At 44.2% G+C, this 21,199-nt stretch overlaps 1 protein-coding gene across 6 annotated transcripts in view; it reads right to left on the reverse strand.

Annotated features, from left to right (window-relative positions):
- The window catches only part of Gro (TLE family member transcriptional corepressor groucho), a 187,181-nt gene extending 172,728 nt beyond the window's left edge, over window positions 1-14,453 (reverse strand). For 4 of the 6 annotated variants that reach the window (XR_012993628.1, XM_076323147.1, XM_076323146.1 and 1 more), the window contains exons 1-2: window positions 13,472-13,725; window positions 6,916-7,124 (exon numbers count right to left, since the gene is read on the reverse strand). Coding sequence is in view for 5 of the 6 variants with exons in the window: in XM_076323147.1 (XP_076179262.1) it covers window positions 6,916-6,951 (36 nt within the window). In the remaining variant the exon portion in view is untranslated. Of the gene's footprint in view, window positions 1-6,915; window positions 7,125-13,471; window positions 13,726-14,121 lie in introns of those variants that run through there. The other 2 variants (XM_076323144.1, XM_076323145.1) reach the window with 2 other exon arrangements.
- Between the last annotated feature and the right edge of the window lie 6,746 nt (window positions 14,454-21,199).

The raw sequence follows: 21,199 nt of genomic DNA on the forward strand, positions 1-21,199 counted from the left end.
TTTGGTTACTCGAGACACGGTCGAAGAGGAAGACAAAAAGGATTCCCAATTCTTTTTATTACGTCCGAATAATAATCGGAGCGAGGTGATCCTCGTCGAGAGGAAATACATATATGTACGAAAAATAGTATCAATGATTACGAACAATTTGCGAATATATCGTTCGTAATTTATGCGCGATGTGCGAACAGTTACCCGTATTTAAAATAAGGTGGTAGATTTAAATTTAAATTTACACAAACGACTTTGTACGTTATTGAAGAACGCGTAGTCAAATTTGTCCGGTGAATCGCGATTGTCGAAAGTTTGTAAGAATTTTATTCTTACGTGTACGAAACACGACCTGCGAAACGAACGGGGTAGTTTTAAGGATCGTGGATTTCGTAACTATTTTCCTATTTTTTTAATAATAAACAGCCACGTGAGTAAATTTCGACGAGATTGGAACGTTAAATACTTTAATAAGGAGAGTCGTCCGAAAACCGTGGGGACTCGCGTATAAACAGCGTAAACGATGCAAATGGTTGTGTGTGCGGACAGAATGCGAACGAATAAGTGAGCGAGAAGAAAGAGTGGAGGGGAGAGAGACACGAACCAGTAGGAATAAACTAAAAGAGAAGAAAGAGAAGAGGAAACAAAGCAGTGCCCCTTTGTCCTTTACTATAATGCACGGTACAAGTCAGCGCGGTGCATTCGCAAAGAGGTTACAAGACTTTTATTGTAGTTAGTGTTTAGCATACTTTTTTATTTCGTCTCTCGTTTCTGCCTGGTAAATATATGCATATCGTTAATTGATAAGATTCTCATTCCAGATAAACGGATAATTTCTAACCGTTATCTCGACGTATACCTCTTCGTCTAGCATTTCGTTTATTCGATAATTGTAATTGAAGGAAATTGCAAAATACGAATCGAGCGTTTGCGTAACAGGCAGTTCAAAGTAAAAGCTATCGCGGTATTTACGTAAAATCGATTATTCGAGTGTAAGTTTCCGACGTATCGTTCCGTAATAATAAACGTCAACTTATTCCTTGAGCTCTCTTTCGCCAAGTGTACAGCTCTCGGGTGGTTGAAAACAACGTGAACGGTATTTTGTTAAGACGCAATCCGGGAATTTTCCTTTTTTTCACCGGTGTCCGCAAAGTCGATTCATCTTTCGTCGATGGAAATTTTCTAACAGAAGACCCGTGAAACGGGGAGATATTTTTGTACGCGATACAAAACGTTGTAAAAAACATAAATTTAGCACCGACTCACCGAATTGGATCGCACTCGAAGCACAACTCGTAAATTTTATCTTCCTTTAAACATTTCTCAAATGTACATTTTGTATACGACTATTCGAAGCACGGTGCGACATTTTTTTATTATACAATGTTACAGAGCGATGCGTATTAACCGCGTTCAATTCAAAGAACGACGAAACATTTGAAAGGATACTTGTAGCGATAAAAAATATCAGAGAGTAAGTACATCTACGCGTACATCTAAACGTCTAACCGTATGTACACACTTTAATTGCCGGTTACGCGCTGACTTGCGTTCGCAGACTTTGAATAGATGTGCATAAACAATAATCCGGTAATCAGCATATTCATACGAATAAGCCGATTAAGTTCTTTACTTGTATCGCGCGATGCATTAGGCAATCAAGTTAACTGTGATTATCGTGCTAATTACCATTCCTATTAAGCACTTTGCGCGAGTCTGAAAGTAATAAAAACGGAACAAAACGATACCATTTTCAATTGGAAGTATTTGCATGGGTCGAGTAGTTTAAATTTTCTCCATCGACTTTCTTTTTCCTTCGAATCTCTCTCTCTCGAGTGTTCGTTGTTTAAGATTCAAAAACTTATCGGCTCCTCTTTCCCGTCGATCTTTAAATTCGAATTCGATTTTGAAAAACAACGTCGGAGCAATGTTCGTAACTTGACGTCTTTCTACTTTTTCTTTCGCGGAACGGATCGGTCTAAGTTTCGAGGGACTGGATTGTCAGCCGCTAAAGTACTTCTGGTAACCTTGCTGAATTTCCTCGATCTCGCATTACTTGTGGTTTGGCAAAGTAACGAGCGAACAACGACGCTTCATCGAGCAACTCCTGCTTTTATTATCTTTCCCTTCTTCGTGAGGGTTCGAGTTACAGAGTTACGAGCACAATAGTCGCAGGCATCCCATCATTTGTTTGGTTGCCAAGTGTAGAGAATGGGTCAGCTCTTAGCGCTTAGAAGAGCATTCGCTTCTATTATGATCCCCGGCCATCTATCATTCACGGCGTAAACTCGAAATCAATTTCCCATTTTCCGACTCGCGATCAAGAAAAACGTCAACACGCGTACACTACGCGCACAGTCGGTTCGCAAACACCCAGCACAGGACACGAATAGAATTCAATGTACAGACCTAGGGCTTGTACGATCCAACCGGAAATAAACGTCTGTCTTTATCTTTCCTTTCGATACGGTTAAATATTTAAGTCCTCGTATCGATCGAAGCATCGATACGAGAACGAACCTGTTGGCTCGTTTGCGTCTTTATTGCTACGAACAGCACCGTATTCTCATCTGCTCTGGAACAAGATGCAAACATCGAATCGTCTTTGTTCGATCTTAACTGCGCGTACAGAGACGACACGTTACATTGGGCGATAAGTTGCGACTTCGTTCGACGATTATAAATATACACATTGGCGATTGATCGGCAACAACTCGAACGAGTGAAATGTACAGGTTGACGATAAGAAAGAATCGCTAGAGTGGCCCGAGCGTGGCAAAACAAGATATACCACCTCCTCGAACTTTTTTTTACCCATTTTTAAATCCACACCACTCGATGGCAATGTCGAAGAATAAAAATCCCTGCGGAGCACGAGACTCGTATCTCAAACGGGTTTCCGAATATTAAATATTACAATTGTGAAATCGTGTTGTCCAATCCCACGAAATATTCATATTTAATATCAACCGCGCTCGCCTACCGACGTTGCTCACACCATCGGAGATAAAGAGCCCAACGAATCTTCAACGTCGAATATCTCCCGAATGATGGGGTGCGTCCTCTATTAACCGTCTACGCCTAAAACTGGGTACCGTTCGTTGCAGAATTTCGAGTACTGTCGTTCCGTGAGAGTTCGTTAAAAAGTGAGTGTACGAGTACGCGTGGTGGGGGAAGGGGGGCGGGGCCAACCTTCTCCCACCCTAGGGATCCTTTCTAAACGTTCCAACTATAATTCGCTGATTTTGTTCGCGATGACAACTCCACTCCGCTAGAAATACGCTTCCTTTCGACCTTTCGAGCGCACACGAACTATTCGACCAGCACGAAAGCCACGGTGAACTAAGTAACAAATAATGGAGGAGTTTACCAGTCGGTAGATATTCCAACAACTAGTTAACTATTTCCAACCTTCGATACACGGATCGTCAAGTCCCGCATTATTGTGATACATAATTAACACGGTTCTACCCAAACTACCAGATACACGCGATTGAATCAAAACCGTGTACGCCGGGAGTTAATTTCCTCCGTTAATATCCAATCGTTTACGATGCTCGATAATAACGCGGCGCGTATTCGTCGTCCGTTGAATAGACTCGTACCACGTATTATTACAACAACGATTTCACGCTTTAAGAATCCTCGCGTGGAAATTATTATTGAACCACTTTATGCCCCTTGAACGGCGCCACATTAGCGCCAATAAGCAAACAACTCGACGAGTGCGGCCAGATATCGCCACTGGCCGCTTCTGCGAACGACAATTGTTGTACGTTGACTCGTTCGTGTCTCTCTCTCTCCCTCTCTCCCTCCCCCCTCTCCTATATCTCTCTTTCTCTCTTTCCCTCTATAAATAATCTGTACAATTTCTAGAGGCCTCTTCTCCTGTGTCAGCGAATTCCCCGGTGGTCTCGTTTCGCGTAAAGGACTTTGAGCTTATGTGACGCGTGAAATTATAACGGCGGTGGAAAAGTAAAAAAGACAGAGGGAAAGAGGACGCCGGGGCCAAAGCATTCTTCGAATGGCGGAATTATTTGCAGTAAGAAAATGAGAATCTAAAAGGCGGCCGAGTAAACCGTATAAAGGAGAACGCTTTTTCTACGATGACCCCGCAATTATATTACTCCGTGCCGACGCTTTCTTCCGTGAACTTCGCAACCGCCGTTTGGTCTGCCCTTTCGCGGTTTTGCTTTTCAACCGTGGAACCGAGGAAAACGCGAAACTCCATGCGTTCGCGCGATACCGCATGGTCGTTGCTTCGTGCTATTATTATTATTACTATTAAACGTCTTTATTACGAGAATGCGGAGGCACGGGCACCGCGAGGAGCGACAAAGGATGCCCCTCAGCGACGTTCGCGATACGAAAGCAATTACGCGATCGAAATTTTCAAATAAGAGGGGGAGGGGAAGGGAGCGAGGAGCATAGTTTTCTATAAATGTATTTACAGATGAAAAATAATTAACCTTCTACGGTATACCAAATATTTTTCTCCAGTTTTCGGAATAGTGATATCTATATCTATATGATATAATATAGATAATATATATATATAATATCTATATCTATATGATAGAATATAGGTAATATATATGATATCTATATCTATACGATATAATATAGGTAATATATATGATATCTATATGATATAATATCTATATCTATATGATATAATATCTATATGATATAATATCTATACCTACATGATATAATATCTATATGATATAATATCTATATCTATATGATATAATATCTATATCTATATGATATAATATCTATACCTATATGATATAATATCTATACATACATGATATAATATCTATATGATATAATATCTATACCTATATGATATAATATAGATGACATATATGTATGATATCTATACCTATATGATGCAATATCTATCGTTGGTCGTTAATGTCTAGGAAATCCCGATCGAGGGTGAAATTTCGCAAGAATTCTAAATTTGAATTTAATCCAAAGGTGTCCTCAAGTCCACGTTATACGCGGATATAAATCAACAAGTGATGCCAAACGACTCGAACGAAATAAGAATAGCCTAAAGGATAATTCACGGCCGAGTGGTTCGTTGCTCGAACCTAACCTCTCGATACGGGAAAATCGTTTTCAACGCGAGTCGCTGCGCAATGAGTTCCGCGCATCCAGACGCGGGAGCAACATTGCGAGACGCAGCGTAAATTGAAACGACAGTGAAAAGTCGGCGGTAAACTTTTTTCGCAAACGTTTCACGAACGCTTGATAGTTCGCTTTTAAAGCGGTTCGAACAATGAACAAAGCGGCGAATTAAAATTGAACGCACCCCATAAGTGGGCTCGCGAAAGGGGAGAGAGAGATAATGTGGGCCGCCGCGATGGTGTTGGAGCAACTGACGGGGTAACTACTTTGAAAAGAAAAGTTGAAAGCTCACGAGCACGGACGCCTTTTATTCTCTGGCAGTGTAAGTGGTTCAGCCGCTCCTATCCGCCTGTTCGTCGTGTTGTCAATATTACACAAAGATCCCCGTACAGATTACGATATACGTATAATTTTCGAGTCGAATTAACGGTCGATCGTACAGAGTTTCACGAAACTCGTTAGAGAACGATCCTCGACTTTCTTTTCGGATACGTTTTCTTTGTTTTAAAGCTCGCAGCGCGATCGAGACCGTCGCGAAATCGAAAGCTCGTCGGATCTTAACAATTTTGTAGGAAAAATATCGGAACTTCCAGTAGGGTGTTCTAAATTTTCTCACAAATGAGCAAAGATTATTTCTCGCGCGTCGAAAGATCCACGAGTACACGGATAGACCGTTGGAAAAATATGTTTATTCAAGTTTTCGAAGAACGTTCTTTCCTTCTGCGATAATATTTATCCCGAAGACATCGTCGACAACGTTGCGTCTCGCGTAAACTCTTTTTCCTTATAATTCATAACCCGTGGTGGAACGTAAGTCATAAAAATTACCCGCGGAAAGAAAATTACAAAAATTAACAGTTTCCCCGTACGCGTTGAAACTACGCCGGACACGATAAAAATTGGGTAAGTTCGCGGTGTCTCGAGTTGCGCCGAGTAATGCACTTACCCGTCGTAATTTTTACCGCAACAGCGAGATCCGACTGTTTCGCTCGGCGCACGTTTCAAGAAAGTTCAACGACGAGCCAGAGGGAAAAGAAATCGTCGTCTACAAGCTGTACAATAAATGTTGCGTCCAAACTTTACCGGCGCGTAGTGCTCGTCGAAACGAACGGAAAGTGTTTAATGAACGCGCCACGGTTGAAAACGCGACGTAACCGAAGTAATTATCGATAAGTGGAGCAACAACGGAATCTTATCGATCATTTTTATCGAACATTTGAAAAGTGAAACGCGAACGAAACGAATACATCGAGATTGCGAAGGAAACTAAAACGATGCGTACGAGTTACGGATATCGTTCGTGGTCCAACCGATTCGACGACACAACGGAACGATGAAAAATAGTCCACGGAAACAAAAGACCATCGAACGAAAGATACGTTGCGTAAGCAACGCGCTCAATTTTCTAATTTTCAAAATGGCCACAAACTATTGACCAAAAACGTTAAACGGAAACAAACGATTATAGTTAACTCGTCGAAAATAATATCTATAATTCCTCTTTTTCGAGACTATCGAATAAAAGGTACGTTTCGTAAGTCACGTTCAATTTTCTAATTTTCAAAATGGCGACAAACCATCGATCGAAAACGTTAAACAGAAACAAATGATATAGTTAACTCGTCGAAAATAATATCCATAATGTCTGGTTTTTTGCACAAGTTTACAAAGATAAGAATTATACCCGTTAAAGACGACTCGAACTCTTTGTCGCTAGACTTTTCGTTCGTTCGGACTCGCGTTGTCCAATGATTCGACGAGCGGTGTACCAGCGAGTATACTTACGGCAGCGGCTGGGTGTCTCGCCGGCGCGGGGTACATCTTAATTGTGGCTAAATACTTCGCAAGGAATCACACGTGTCCAGAGTGTCCTTTGTGCACGGTCACTTCATGATCCGTTCCCTGGGTCGATCTCTGCGGTGACATTCTCAGGATCTTGGAGAAACGCCAGCGGTGTTCCCTCGCCGTTCAGCATCGGGATCCTCTCTGGCCGGCTGTAATTATAACACGACACCACTCGTTACTTCGTACGGTAGCAAGGTGTTTCGTAAACTTGTCCGCTGTGTTGTTCAGCGTGACTCCGCGTTGCGGTGCTCTCCTCGCGAGGAGCGGCGTTCTCTCGTCGGAATGAAATTGCTGTCCAAAGAATTGACAGGTATCGCGCGAGCCGGGTTTTACCCTCGATTGGTAGGGTGAGGCTAGCAGAGCACAACCCACCCTACGGTACTCTTTAAACGTCCCATCTGATTGATTATAGCAGTCTACCGATCGCAGACACTGAAACTACGCCGCGCCCGCGCCCTCTATTTTCGACGTCTGTCGTTGAATCGTGTACCGAGCGGCGAAAAATCGGCTCGCCAAAAATAATAAATCGCCGCGGTAGGAGGAATCTCGTGGATCCTCCCGTGCAGTGTTTCCTTGATACTCGACACGCTGTTACGAGTAAACAATTCGTTAAAAGATCGGATTTCCAAGCTACGAGATGCTACCGTGCGTTGCTCGACCTACGTCCTATCGATGTCCCGACGTACCTACCTGTCGAAACGATATCTCGGAGAATTATACACGGATCGACGTTCCGTTTCAACTGTCGTACACGTTTGCGTATTTCGGTACAGTAGACGATTTTAAAGGGAGGGGAGCGGATAATACGTTTCAAGAAATTCATCGCATTCTACGAACTACAAACGGTTCTTCGAATCACGGATTAAATGGCTTATTATTTCCCCGGCACGAATGCATCGGAACCGATCGAGCGTACTTTGACTAACAAGAGATCGCTCGAATATGAAATACGGTGTCCCGGCATCGTGGAACGAAATCTGCCGGAATTCCCGCGGCAATTCGATGCTACGTTGCATTTATTATTTTCTAACGACTTTTTCGCAGAGTACACTGTTTCGTAACAGGTGAATTTAGCGTTCCACTTACGTCTCAAGATCGGAGAACCAACGAATTCTATTCGACCAATTGCGCAACATTTCACTGGTAACGGTCGAGGGTTAAACGAATAGGATTTCTAATCGAGAACTCGTATCGATGGTGTTCCTTCTCACGAAAATACAGTAAACAGTTTCGATGTCCCGAGGAACGAGGCGTCGATTTGTTTAAAATTCGTCGGCTCGAAATGCGAAACGTAAAATTTCACGGTGTAGGTGGTGGATGTGGATGTTAATAACGTTGCACGGTACACACGCCTCGATCATAAAATTTACAGGCCGCGACACGGTAACGAATATTCCAATTATCGAACGATTAACATTCAAAGGATACGCGGCGTTGCGCGATTCTTAACAAATTTCGTAAAATAAAACAACGTTTATCGCAATTTCGATGCGGAGAAACGCGATACGGGAATAACTGTAAGCTTATTTCGGGCTTAGTAGAGCGAAGCTTTCATTTTCGATTTCCATAAAACCGTCGAAAACCTCACGGACGCGGCGCATATTGATTTTTAAATAATTTATTTGCCCTCGTTGCGTGTGAACGCGGCTTTACGAATCCGACCGATCAATTTATCGTTCGATTTACGAGCCGCGTAAACTACGCTCCGACGCTGTTCCGAGGGCATTTATCCTAATCTTTGAGGCGTGTTTCTAACAGACGACAAAGAACGAAAAAAGAGAGAAGAAAGAAGACGAGAAGAAAATGCGTTCGCACCCTCGTGTAAACTGAACACGGTACTACTATGCCACCGGAACACGTCACGTACGTAAACTGCGTCGCATTTTTTAGACCGTTTTCAATAAACAGCCTCCTTTTACGCGTTAACGACGTCGACGCTCGAACGCTTGAAATTATCAAACGACCGGTATCCCACGTACGGTGAACGCCCATGGGCGTTCGAAGAATACGTTTTACACGTACGCTCGCAAGATTTCCGCTCGGTCTATGGAACCTGTCACCGAAAGTGTTCCAACCTCGATTAAATAATAACACGCAGACCAGATGCAGTTGCGTTAACAACGCACAAAGAATAAATAAACGGTGAAGTCGTATCGAGACAAAAGATATTTCTAGATCGAAATAAGCTGGGGTCCGAACGGTTCGACAAACGAAATTAATTACAGGAATTAACAGATCGTATATTCCGTTTACCAACGTCACTGCCCGAGCAGAAGTTGTTTCGAATTTACGAACGCGAGATATATACACGGTGAGTCGTCTAAGAACGGAATTGCTGGTCATGCTGTGATATCATTTTACACGTACGAGATAAAATTAAATAACAATGCGGAACAATCGAAAGATACGAATTTTTTTTCCTCCGAAAGACCGCTTTAAGAAATTTTTGTTTTCAAATCGGTGAAAATAACACGGAAGGAAGATCGAAACATCGAATGGAAAGTGAGTTTATAATTTTCAATCGTTCCGAACGAACTTTCCAATGTTTCTGTTGATTTCGGCGACGCGAACAGTTACCAACGCAAAGATACATTGTTCTTCTACCTCAAGGTCACAATTTTCGAAATTCCAAAAGGGATCGAGTTTATTTCAAACACGAAGAACGTGTATTTTCTTTCGACGCGTAAGGAAAAGGTTAACCGGAATACGTTCGACGGTTTTATCGAAAAGTTTTTTAATTCTTCGTTCGAATAAACGTAAATGATTTTGGAATAGCGAAAACTGTGCGATCTCGACAAGAAATTTTTATCAAGTGTTTACCTACCCCATCGAATCGAACATTTTATCGCAGCAATTCTTTTCGTTCCGATATTAACTGACTCACTGTACAAATGTTCAAACAATCGTCTGGACGAGGAGTCAGGTTTCCTTTCACAAATGTCACAATAAGAAATAATTTTACTCATTACGATCGAAACATGCTGAACAATTATTATGTTTCGCTTGACTTATGTACACCGAGACCCATCGACTTGCACGACGAACGCGTCAACTGTCCGATTGAATTTTAAAATTCCGTAGGTTATGGCCCACGGACTGTGGAAGAATACCTAAACGAAGTGTCACGTGACCTGTCCTCTAGCGTCCAGTTTACAAAGCACGAGAAATCTCGTACCTTAGAGCGTATTAACACCACGCGCGGACAAAAATAATATCGAAACAAATACTCCTGTATCGATACACAAGGTAGCGACTAGTGGCGATGCGTCGAATCGCGTCATCTCCGAGTAATTCTCGAGCAACGAACCGACCGTGTAAAGCGAAATCACGGTATGCACGGAACCACGTTTGTTACAGATAATCAGCGAAAAGTTTGCTAACTGCGGGCAAGTTCCGAATCAAAATGAAAGCGTTTAAATGTTACGCAATCCACGGAATAGAAGTAACCTGAAACGCGATACGAGTCTTCGATACGAAACGCGAAAAGACTGCACACCGAGCGAAGAATTTTGTTATTGTTATTATCCTCCGCTCGCCGTGATCGGCACGACTGCGCGCACGTATAGCATGCGTGTCATTACGGGCTCTTTGTAACGCCAGATGATGTTTCGTGTAACATGAAAATGGAGTCATGTAACTCCGTTAACAGTCCATTCCCCGCGGATAATATATTTCACGGGCGATGTATAATGGAGCGGGCGTACGTGAAAAACTTGCAGTCAAATTCGAACAGTCATTTCCATCAATTTGCAATAAACGAGCGCGACGAGGCGATGAAAACTTTCAGCGGTTTAACGCGCGACGCCTTTATCGCCTGTTCCGTGTATCGATACATAATACGTATAGGTCATGCGCGACGAAAAATTTATCGATAGAGTTTATAAACGCTCGATCGACAAAAGGGAGAGAGAGAGAGAGGCGAAATTTCGGCGGCTGCGTGACAACGGTTGTCGTGCAAAATACTAACGATAATATAAACCGTTGCAACGAGTCGGGAACGTGGAATCGAATGTTTTCGTATGGGACTTTGATTTCGAGAATATCTATTTTAAAATTCAAGTACACGCGCACTTGACTAATCTCGGTAAGTTTCGAATTTATTTTCGTTTTGAAGTAACTCGTCTGTGTCGAGAATGGTAACGAAACACGGGGAGAATCAATTTTCGAAGAAAAATCGATCGAGTACGCGTGCGTTCGATCGCAACTCGGTTCAGCGAATTTCGCGTAATCGTAGAAACGATTGTATATAAATAAAAATGCTATCTTGAAAAGAACAGTGCTAAACACGTTTTACAATTGAACGAAAAAATTGTTCGTATTGTACAATTTTCGAAAACGATTTTCCCGAAAATAAAAATGGGAACAAAGTTAATTTACGATATACTATTTATGTAGTTTTTGTACAAGGTGGTCTGAAAATGGTGTCACAAAATTTAAACACGTATCGAAGGGCAATTCACTGATAAAATGTAACGATAAAAGTAAAATACAATAAATGAACAGAGATCAACGATGAGCCCAATGTCGAGGTAATTTTATTCCGTCTAGAATTTACCTCGAGACAAATTTTCATAAGGAGCCAAAAACAACATCGAAACGTTACGCTAATAATTTTCGTTCACAGTTCGTTATAATTTATCCGAAACGGATTTTTTGTTTTTTTTTTAAATAAAATGACTCGTTGAAAAAACACTATTGGTTTCCACTTTTGGTTCTTTCCTTCTCAATTGTATAGAATAGGTCTGTGTAAACGTTGTAACGCCATTTTCGAGCCACACTGTATAAGTAACGTAGCACCGAATAGTCGAGGTGTATATTCAGATGAAATTCGTGAAAAGGAAAATAAACAGGCATACACGCGGCAGCTGTTCAAAGGCACCTATACGTCCGGTTCGGGGAAGGGAACCCACCGGACGCAGCGGAGCGCGAGCAAGTCACGAAGGAAGTTATCACGAATCTCGCGTAATCGCCGTTAAGATCCTTAACCACGCGATCTCCGTGATTTCTTTCGCTCGCGATCGTTATCGCGACACGGTCAAGTACCGACGCGCGCTGCGCCCCGAGTTTAAAGGATTTCCCACACCAACGGGCATTAACGAAATTACGGTTCATCGACGGAGATAGGACAGTGTGTCGCTTACGACTTCGTAATATCGGTGTATGGAGCGCGTGCCACCCGATAAACGCTGACACTTTATTCAGTTAATTAACATTCAAGAGAAAACTGCGATGACCGGGCGATAATGACAACGATACCGGCCGAACTATCCCACTATATCACAAGGTAGTTATAAAGCCGTTGATATCAAGACCATCGTTGATTTATGCGAAGGTCGAATGAGCGAGCTATATCGTTCCTATTTGAATATTTAAACATTCAAACGTGTAGAGTCACGCGCCGTTGCAATATCAAATAAATTGTGTCGTTTTCTTATTTGATCCTTTTTAGCATTTAAGGTTAATTATACGCGTTTAAGTGGGTTGGTCGCACCACGGAAATGAAACACTGCGAGGGAGCGAGAAGGAGAGAGAAAAAGGGAGAGGAAAAAAAAAAAGAAACACATCGTACGAGTTCTAAGAAGCCGACCGACGAAGAAAGTGGCGAGTAAAACGTGTCGATTGTCTCGATGATTTAATGAGGCATGTACGCTGATTCGCGATTACCCTCGACTCGTACCCAACTCCCATTCCCGCTACCGCTGTGTCCCTTTCCAGTAATTTACCACGCAGCTGTGTCGCGTCGAAGGTGCTGCCAGTGGTATCGCTTAATAAACTGAGAAAGAGCGAAGCTCGTCAGTGAGTTCTTTCAAACTCGCCTAATAACACCGATTAAATATTTATAACGACCTTCCGGCCAGAAGTCGTCTTATCGACTAAGACATCGGGCCGATTAGGGTCCGATTTAACCGTGCAACACACCCGGAACTACGTTAATCCGAATACGTAATTTCCGGAGATCGTGAAAAGCCATTGAAATCTGCTAGTGTTTCTATAATTACCGCTACTCGAGTTGGCAACGAACAGATCAAAACCGCTGAAAGCAATTATCAAGGTTAATGTTACGCGATACGGTATTGCCGGTAAGTTCGCGAAAACGACCAGTTACTCTTCCACCATGTGACAACGTACATAAACGTCGTGGATAATTAACGACACGGTTCTCGCAAGATGACGGTACGTTTCTTTGACGAACGATGCACGAAATATTACCCTTTGATTAATCCAATCAGCGGCGTGTTTTCTTGCGCGGATCGCTTCGGCTATTATCCAGGAATTTATCCCGTGGGTCGTTAAACAAATACCTATCCACTTCCTCGTTATCGCGGTTTCCAACAATCGGCATTCTATGCGAGCGGAATTAATGGCGAGGCATTTGAGTTTGCACAAAAATGTAACGTGAATGCGTTAAACGACGCGGCAAACGACAATTTCTCGTGTTGGCGGCGCGCGAAACGGGAATCGTTAATCAAAAAAAAAAGCTGTCAATGAATAATACCTGGTCCAGGATACTTTTTTTCTTGCGTTTCACGGGATACGTCTTTAATCCACCTTTGGCACTGCGAGAAAGAAACCGAACACAAAACGATCCTTTCGCACTATCACAAACACTTTATATACAGTCTAAAGAAAAAAGAAAACGCGTGCACGGTCACACACATACATCGAACGAGGCATCGAGACGGATCGCGAACGCCACGACCGCACCGTACAACGAACGACGCTCTACTGCGAGCCGGGTACCGAAGTGGATGACGGGAAACGTGTGAACGCCGCTTGCCGCCGCGGCGAACACCAATGAGCGGCTACTAACACCATCTACCGCGGCGACGACACTGACACACCAATAAGAGGACACGAATGTACACAGGGAACGGCTCGTGCGTCCCTCTTCTTTCGCGCTCCGTCCTTATTCGACTCGTTTCTCAGTTCGTCGAGTCAAGGGCGTCGACCGACAGGGGCGATTCGTTGTTTCCTTATATCACAGAGAAACCAATAATGGCTAATTTCGTAACGTTTACGAAATTACGAGTTTTCCTCGTTGAAAGATAAGTATCGATCCTGAATTCGTCTTTGGTTAAAGACCCAAGAGAACCGACACGATGCGGTTTCCTATCGGAAATTTTAATACACAGCTATTTAACTTACCAACGCTATGCTACCGGCGTCCTGCACTTTGGCTCGAGTTTTTAATGAAGTTTCGTCACGACTTCTTCCTACCGGTGTAAAAGAATGGGAACAACACTCGCCGTATATTCCAAGTGAAGAGCAAAAAAACTGTTAATTGAATTTCGTTCAGCTTATCAATTTCTAAATAGAAGCATCCGCGCGTTTACGATTTCATCGTAAATGTTTACGATAAGCTCGAGGCACGCGTTGCTCGAAACGATTCAGAATTTGTTTCGCCGATGACGATGAACGACTCGTTTCTACGTCAGCTTTTGCGACGATTGCTCGGAACGTAACCTCTCGGTTTAAAAAAATCTTTATCGACACCCCTGCTTTTGGACGTCCCTCACACTCGGTACTACATCCTCCTAGCGGTATCTCCTTCACACTCGCGCAGTAGATGCGACATATCGCGCGATCTCCCTCGCGCTTCGGTGTTTCTTGATCTTCCACCTCTTCTCATCGTTCGTCTCGCTCGTTCGTTCCAACTCTGAACTTTCCGCCTCTGTCTTACAGGTGCACCGCATCATCGCTAGCGTTGTTTCGCTCGCGCTCGCGCTCACTCTCTGTCGTACATATGTCCCTCGTTCTCCGTCTCCGTCCATCTCCCCCCCGAGCGCGCATCCTCTCTTTCCCCCGGTGTCTCCGTTTCGACCGCGTATCCCGCGATACTCGCGTCTGCGTTCCTCTCGCGTTCCCAGAACAACAAAGACCGCCTCACTGTACGCGTCCTTCTCGCGCTTAGTCAGCAACGAGGCGTAGAAGGAGGAGTACCGGAACCAAGTGCCGAACGTTGCTTGTGTGTCGCGTGCATGAAGTGTTCGGCAACCGTGCAAAGGACAAAGACAGAACGAGTCAAAGTGCTAGAGCCGGACAACACGAGTCAACCGGCAATGTAAGGAGAGACCTCTACGTGGGTGCAAGCGGCGCGATGGTGTAGGTGATATTCCAGGCGTGTTGCACGCGTGCGTGTGCTCATCATATTACACACTGCTCATACATCGTGTCTGCTGCGCTTTGAGAGCGCGAGGAGATGAATCCTCGATTCGGTTAAACGCCCGCCAACTGGGGATGTTCTAAATCAGGCTGTCTACCTGCGACACGGCTTTCTGAAATTCCAATATACCCGTATTCCTCTTTCGTCGTACGAAATACAAAACAGACCGTAGACAAAACGTACAATCGCGCGAATTATCCATCGTATCGGAAGAGAGGGGGGAGCGGGAACAGGGGAAGCGGGAGTGACGTAAAGCGATGTAACACATTTTTGTTACCGAGACAGCCGTAATGGTAACGCATCAATGACAATATGGAAATGCATTTAGCGCGCCTCTGCGCGAGCGTTATTCTGTTTATTGACGCATCAATTTCAAGAATGCAATAAGCGTAAAACATTTAGCCTCGGTAATACGCGGCGGATAAATGAAATATCGCGTGATTAAACGCCGAGTGAAATTGCTGTTACTTCGCCCTTTGGAATCTGCTGCATTTATTATTGTATCGATTGGCGTACTTCGAGAAGGAAAATTATGTTATATCCCCGATAGCAGTTATAAAGCGGCGAGCGCCGCGGCGGCGGGGTAGCGGAGCCAGGAGGCGAGTAAACAACCGAAGTAAAGTTTGTGGGCGGATTAGCATGGTAGGTGTCGGTGGGATATCATAAAACTAGTTTGTAAAGTACAGGGCGCACCCTCCGCTGTACCGAAGGATTTCATTCTAGTTCACATTGAAACGTGGACGGGCAGCTTCGAAGGGAAGTCCGACAAAGCGCTCTGAAAGGACGGATTAAGGAAAGAAAACTTCGCCGTCACTTCGATTTTCTTTTATCTGACTTTGTTCGCCGTAATTTCAGAGTTCAAACTTATTCAATTAAAATCGATAAACGATTATTATTTTGACGGCTCGTTTGATCGTTCCGTGTCCCGAAAGCGGCAACACCGAACACGTGACTCGTTTGTCGAACACCTATGTAAGCGTTCGTCTAACTCGCGCTTAGAGTTTACTCGTAACGAGCTTATTACGTCGTAATTTACGACCCACCCGTTTACGTCTTCGATCCTAAGAATTTTACGTTCGACGACTCGGTTCCGTTGCCGTTACAGATTTCTTACAATTTTACGCGTTTTCGGCGCTTCGGTGAACATTTTGCTTTCGATCTTTCGATCCTCGTTTCGAAAAGGGAACCTTTTAATTACTTTCTTCGGTCTTCTTGCGCCAATTGTTATATTCTCCTTGATCGACTCTCACTTTCCGTACATCGCGTAACTTTCATCGAAATTACGACGCGTCCCACAAACGGAACACCAGAATCGAAACATTCACCGAACGTTCTTAAACTTCGACCTCCATTCGTCGTTCCATTCCCCAAGGAATCGTATCGTCGTTAACACTCTTGTACGCGAAAATTTCTTTACTCGATCAGATTTGAATCGACGATTCGAACCGAACGGTGAACCACCAGCGAGAGAACGATCATTCGACGACATTGTCGCAAATGTCTCCGTGCACTCGCCGGCGAGCAAGCAACACCGTCCGTTTCTTTGGGATACGTTGAACAAACCCGGCACGAAGACGACACGATGTACGCTCGTTTACTTATTCCTATTCGGCTGTCAGTGTCGTCGTCGCAGAAATATGCAGGAGTGTGTTACGCGTGCTGGGCACAGAGTAAAACGCAAATGTACGTATTCGGTCTCTCTCCGTTGGCGCATTGTGCTTCGGTTCTCGATCCCTCTTCCGAGCCCTTACCACAAGCCGCAGCCCACTACACTTTTGCACGAACACGCGCGCGTTCATTATCAACGTACAACGTCGTATAACCATATTTACGTAGCCCCGGCGGTCACCCACACGGGCGCAGCGTGCAATGAGGTTACAAAGAAACGACTTGCACGGAAACGAAATGCTATTTGTCGTTGTATACACAAGAAGCGCGCGCGAGACAGGGACGAGGCGAGACGGTGGGGGCCATAAATGCAATTGGAAACCTTTAGCTGATATATTCGTACAATTTCCTGCACCGTGGCGTAAACGAAACTGGTGGTTGTGTGTCGCTCGAGATCAGAAGACGTTGTCCTTTACGATTTCGTTTCACCGCGATCCTACGGTCAACGAAATTCCGATACCGCTCGCGGGGCCTTTACCTCGTTATAATTGCCGGTAAAGGGGGGGATCGGCGGCGTTGGGAGGGGGGGAACGGCGCGAAGGGAGAGGAAGGGGTGCCCTCGGTGATGAATCGTTTATTTAAAACAGCTACGCGAAAGGCCGGTCTCTTCTGCGCCCGAACTATCGTTCGCTTTGGATGTATCTGCATAATTTCGTCGTAAATCACGCGACAGGGAAAATAGGCGGAGTGTTTAAACGTCTTTCGCGTACGCACGCGAAATTACTTCGCTTCTAATCGCGTGACTAATAACGAAGCACCGACGGATCGTCGTCGGGTCCTTAATAATTTTGCTAGTAATTGGAGCAAATAAGGTAGATACGTATTACGGTTGGAAGTCGTTGGCAGGAAAATCGATACGTCTTTTCTACGATACACAGCGCGGTGCACGCAACTATGTATCGAAGAGAACGGCGAACGTAAGACGATATTACATCGACGCGAGGGTGGAACAATGAAGCGTCTCTTTGGAATGTTTTTAAATATAAAACTCTGTATTTGCTGAGGGGCTCGTCTCGACACGACGCGAGTTAAGTTGCTTCCCTAAAGGGTACTACCATTCTTGAAGTATACCTCGGCGGAATCATCTACTGCCGTGGTCGTAAAACGACTATATATCTAACTTGCACCACCCCAGCGAACACGAACCCCCCTGAAAACCTGTAAAACACGCGAACCGTCCGGATAATCATTCTTCCAACGGAACGACTAGTTCCCGGGTTACGTCTCGTCAAAGATAAAAAAGGAACTGGTTAATGGGATAGGACGGTCTTATCTCGAGCGTTTCGAACGTTCGCGATGCCGTATTTTCACGATACGACGACGTTTGCTCTATTTACGTTATGGTAATTAGACCAAGGAAAGATTTCTTTGTCGAGGCCAGTTTATACGCATTATCGATCCAACGAACGCGTAAACGTTGCGATTTACCTCGGTCTACGCGGTATCGAAACCAATTGATAAAACGTTCGTCGATCGAATCGAAAATGAATTGATCGGTTGCGATACTTTCGAGCGGTATCGATTCTTGGAAAAAAGGTAAAAGAATATTCAGGATGTTCCCTTTAACCCAAACATCTGAAACGTTCTCGTTTCTTTCGAAGACACGACAAACAGTGAACGGAGAAGATTCTAGTTTCGAAAAGGCGTGTACCGGGTTGTTCGATAAGTTTTCTCGTTTTTTCCATTGTTAAAAAAATACCACGATTTGAACTTCGAACAACTGTAGGATCTACCGAACCGATCTACACGAAACTTCGCACGTGTTCATCGAACACGTAGTACCGTCTCTAGAAAAATAAAACGACGAACCTAATGCCTCCGTTTCTTATCGAACGACGAAACTTATCGATCAATCCACTGCGTACTTCCATTACGGAGAAACTTCCTCTTCACGGTTTTTACGCAATTTTACGAACATCGAGTTCGATCGTTTTACGTATTTTCATCGAGGCAGTGCGACTCGTGAACAAAAAAAAAAACAACTTCGGTCGCGTAAGGTACGTCGACCTTCGGACATTCTTAGGTAAGAAAACTCGCGTTTACACGAGAAAAGGGAAACTGTACGAAATTGATGCGTCTCGGTGCACGTAGCCATTTCGTACCAAAAAGCGTTCGTTTAATTAATACGGATCCTCTTCTCTGCGGAACAGCCGTAACCGAGGTTATCGTAAATCAAGTTCAGCGTATAAAAATAATGGTTTGTTGCCCGAGAGAAACCGTGGCGAAGGTGATTATTAAAAGCAAGATTAAGAAAGATTTAGCACGAAGTAATTTCTCCAAGATAGCGTGTACAGTGGTCGAAAAGGATTCTCCATACGACCGCAAACGCATTTCAGGCAACACGAGTTACTTCGTGGCCGATACGTACAATTCTCCGTCGATTCTTCGATTACTTTGACGCGGGCTGCAACTCGTTTAACTACACTTCGAGCCGCGTTTACGATACTTGTTTCGCGGTAACGAAAGCAAAACTTCCCTTTCGATCGAGGCTCGCGCCACAATGGCTGGTGGTTCGAGTCAGAGTAAACGCGTTTATAGCACGCGTTCAACTCGTCTCGTTCCATCCACCTTTGACAGATTTACCGTCGCTCCATATTTTAAGATTTCTTACAAGCACCAATTACGCGAAAGGGTGTGCGTAACGGCTGACAACGTAACGTCCTATTCGAAACGCACGCGTATATAATTAGAATATATACGATTCAAGAGGCGCTCCCTCTAGCCGAAGCGAGCAATTTATGCTTTTCAAATAACCTTTCGTTTCCTCGGAACGTACCTACCGCGCTCGTAGCTACGCTTTCCAATTCTTCATTTTGATCTCGTCGGCTCGTTGCGAAGAATGCAACCAAGTCTCAGCCCTTCGGAAGAATATCACCGAGTAGGTCTCCGTTCAGTTACGAGACGACGAAGTTTAAGGACAAACGTCCTTTCCGTCGGAATCTCGTTACATTAAGCGTCGTTACACGGTAGAAGAAAAAAGAAAGAAAAGAAAAGAAAAGAAAAAAAAAAAAAGAAAAGGAAAGAAAAATTGCAAACCGAGAAACCGTCGTTGCCTCGCGTTAAGTTTGATAAACGAGGTACGCGTTTGACGATATTAATGATCGCGATGGTAATTTGCATCGTATGGACTCGATGGGCACCGGTTTAAATTAAATATCGCTACCACGGTTAATGTCCGTGCTCCCCTAGAAATTTTCAACTTTCCCGCGAATCTTTCCGGAATTGTTCCCCCTCCCGCTTACGCGCAGCAACTTTTGACGCAAGTTCGCGCGCCGAGCGGGTATACGGCCCGCGAGACTTTTATCATTTTCAAGTATGTACTTGGACGCGCGACGCTCCGACCACCAGTCACCTTTCTCGGTCTCCCAACTCCTCTCCTAACCGAAAACGCTGCACCGTCTTGGGAAGGCTCGGTGACTCTGTTTTTCATTCCTTTGCCGGAACTCGCTGCGACAGCCCCGGTTCCATTGTGTGCACCTCTTTTCCCGACTGTTCCTTTTTTTTTCACCTACACACGCTCGCACCGCTCGCTGTGCGATACTTTTTCCATCTATCAGCCATCTCATTCTGTCTCTGACCCATCTATACCAGCCACGCACCCTTTTTTCTCTACTCATTTTTACACCGAGCCGTCCTTTTCGTTGCGCCAAGAGGCTGCACGCGGCCCCGGGAAAAAAAAAGAAAAAGAAGAAGAAGAAGCGCGAGCAACAAGACGAAACACCGCCGCCTTCTCGTTCAGAGTTTCCCTCCATTTCGATAATTGAGAAACGTTTGGTGGCGCGGTACGCTCGAGTTCCGCGATCCCCTGAATTACGAGTGCAATCGATTCGTCGACCGGCACGACAATAAGTTAATCTCCGAATAGTGGTACTTTTGATATTAACGCGTTTCAAACGGGTCGTGAAATCTTTTCCCCGGGCGATACACCGGTTATCTCGAGGTAAGCACATTCGTCGTTGATCACTTTCAGGATCCGATATTACCGACGAGAGAAATCGACTCTCGTTTGTTCGACGATTTTTCCAGGCGTGTGCCGAATTTTGTAAATCGTACCGTGACCGTCGAGCCATTCAATGTCACTGGACAGTAAACATCAAATGTGGCTACGAACGCGATTAAAAGCCGAAGATTTAACCTTCAAACGTGTCTCGTAAATAAACTAGCAGAGTTCCAGACACCTTTGTTATTTTTCTTGAAATAACTTACGTGTGTTCTCCCGTGACCTTGAATTGCACGACGACACGCGAGTTCATTGTTTGCCATTGTACGTGGATTAAAACGCAAACACAGAATTCTGTGCAACTGTACACGGCTAACTCTCGAATAATCTCGAACGAACGGAGAAACAATTTTTTTCACTATTATCGTACAATGGACTTGCGTGAAATATCG

This window comes from Ptiloglossa arizonensis, chromosome 11, assembly GCF_051014685.1.
Source record: "Ptiloglossa arizonensis isolate GNS036 chromosome 11, iyPtiAriz1_principal, whole genome shotgun sequence".
In the NCBI taxonomy this organism is placed as follows: Eukaryota; Metazoa; Arthropoda; class Insecta; order Hymenoptera; family Colletidae; genus Ptiloglossa; species Ptiloglossa arizonensis.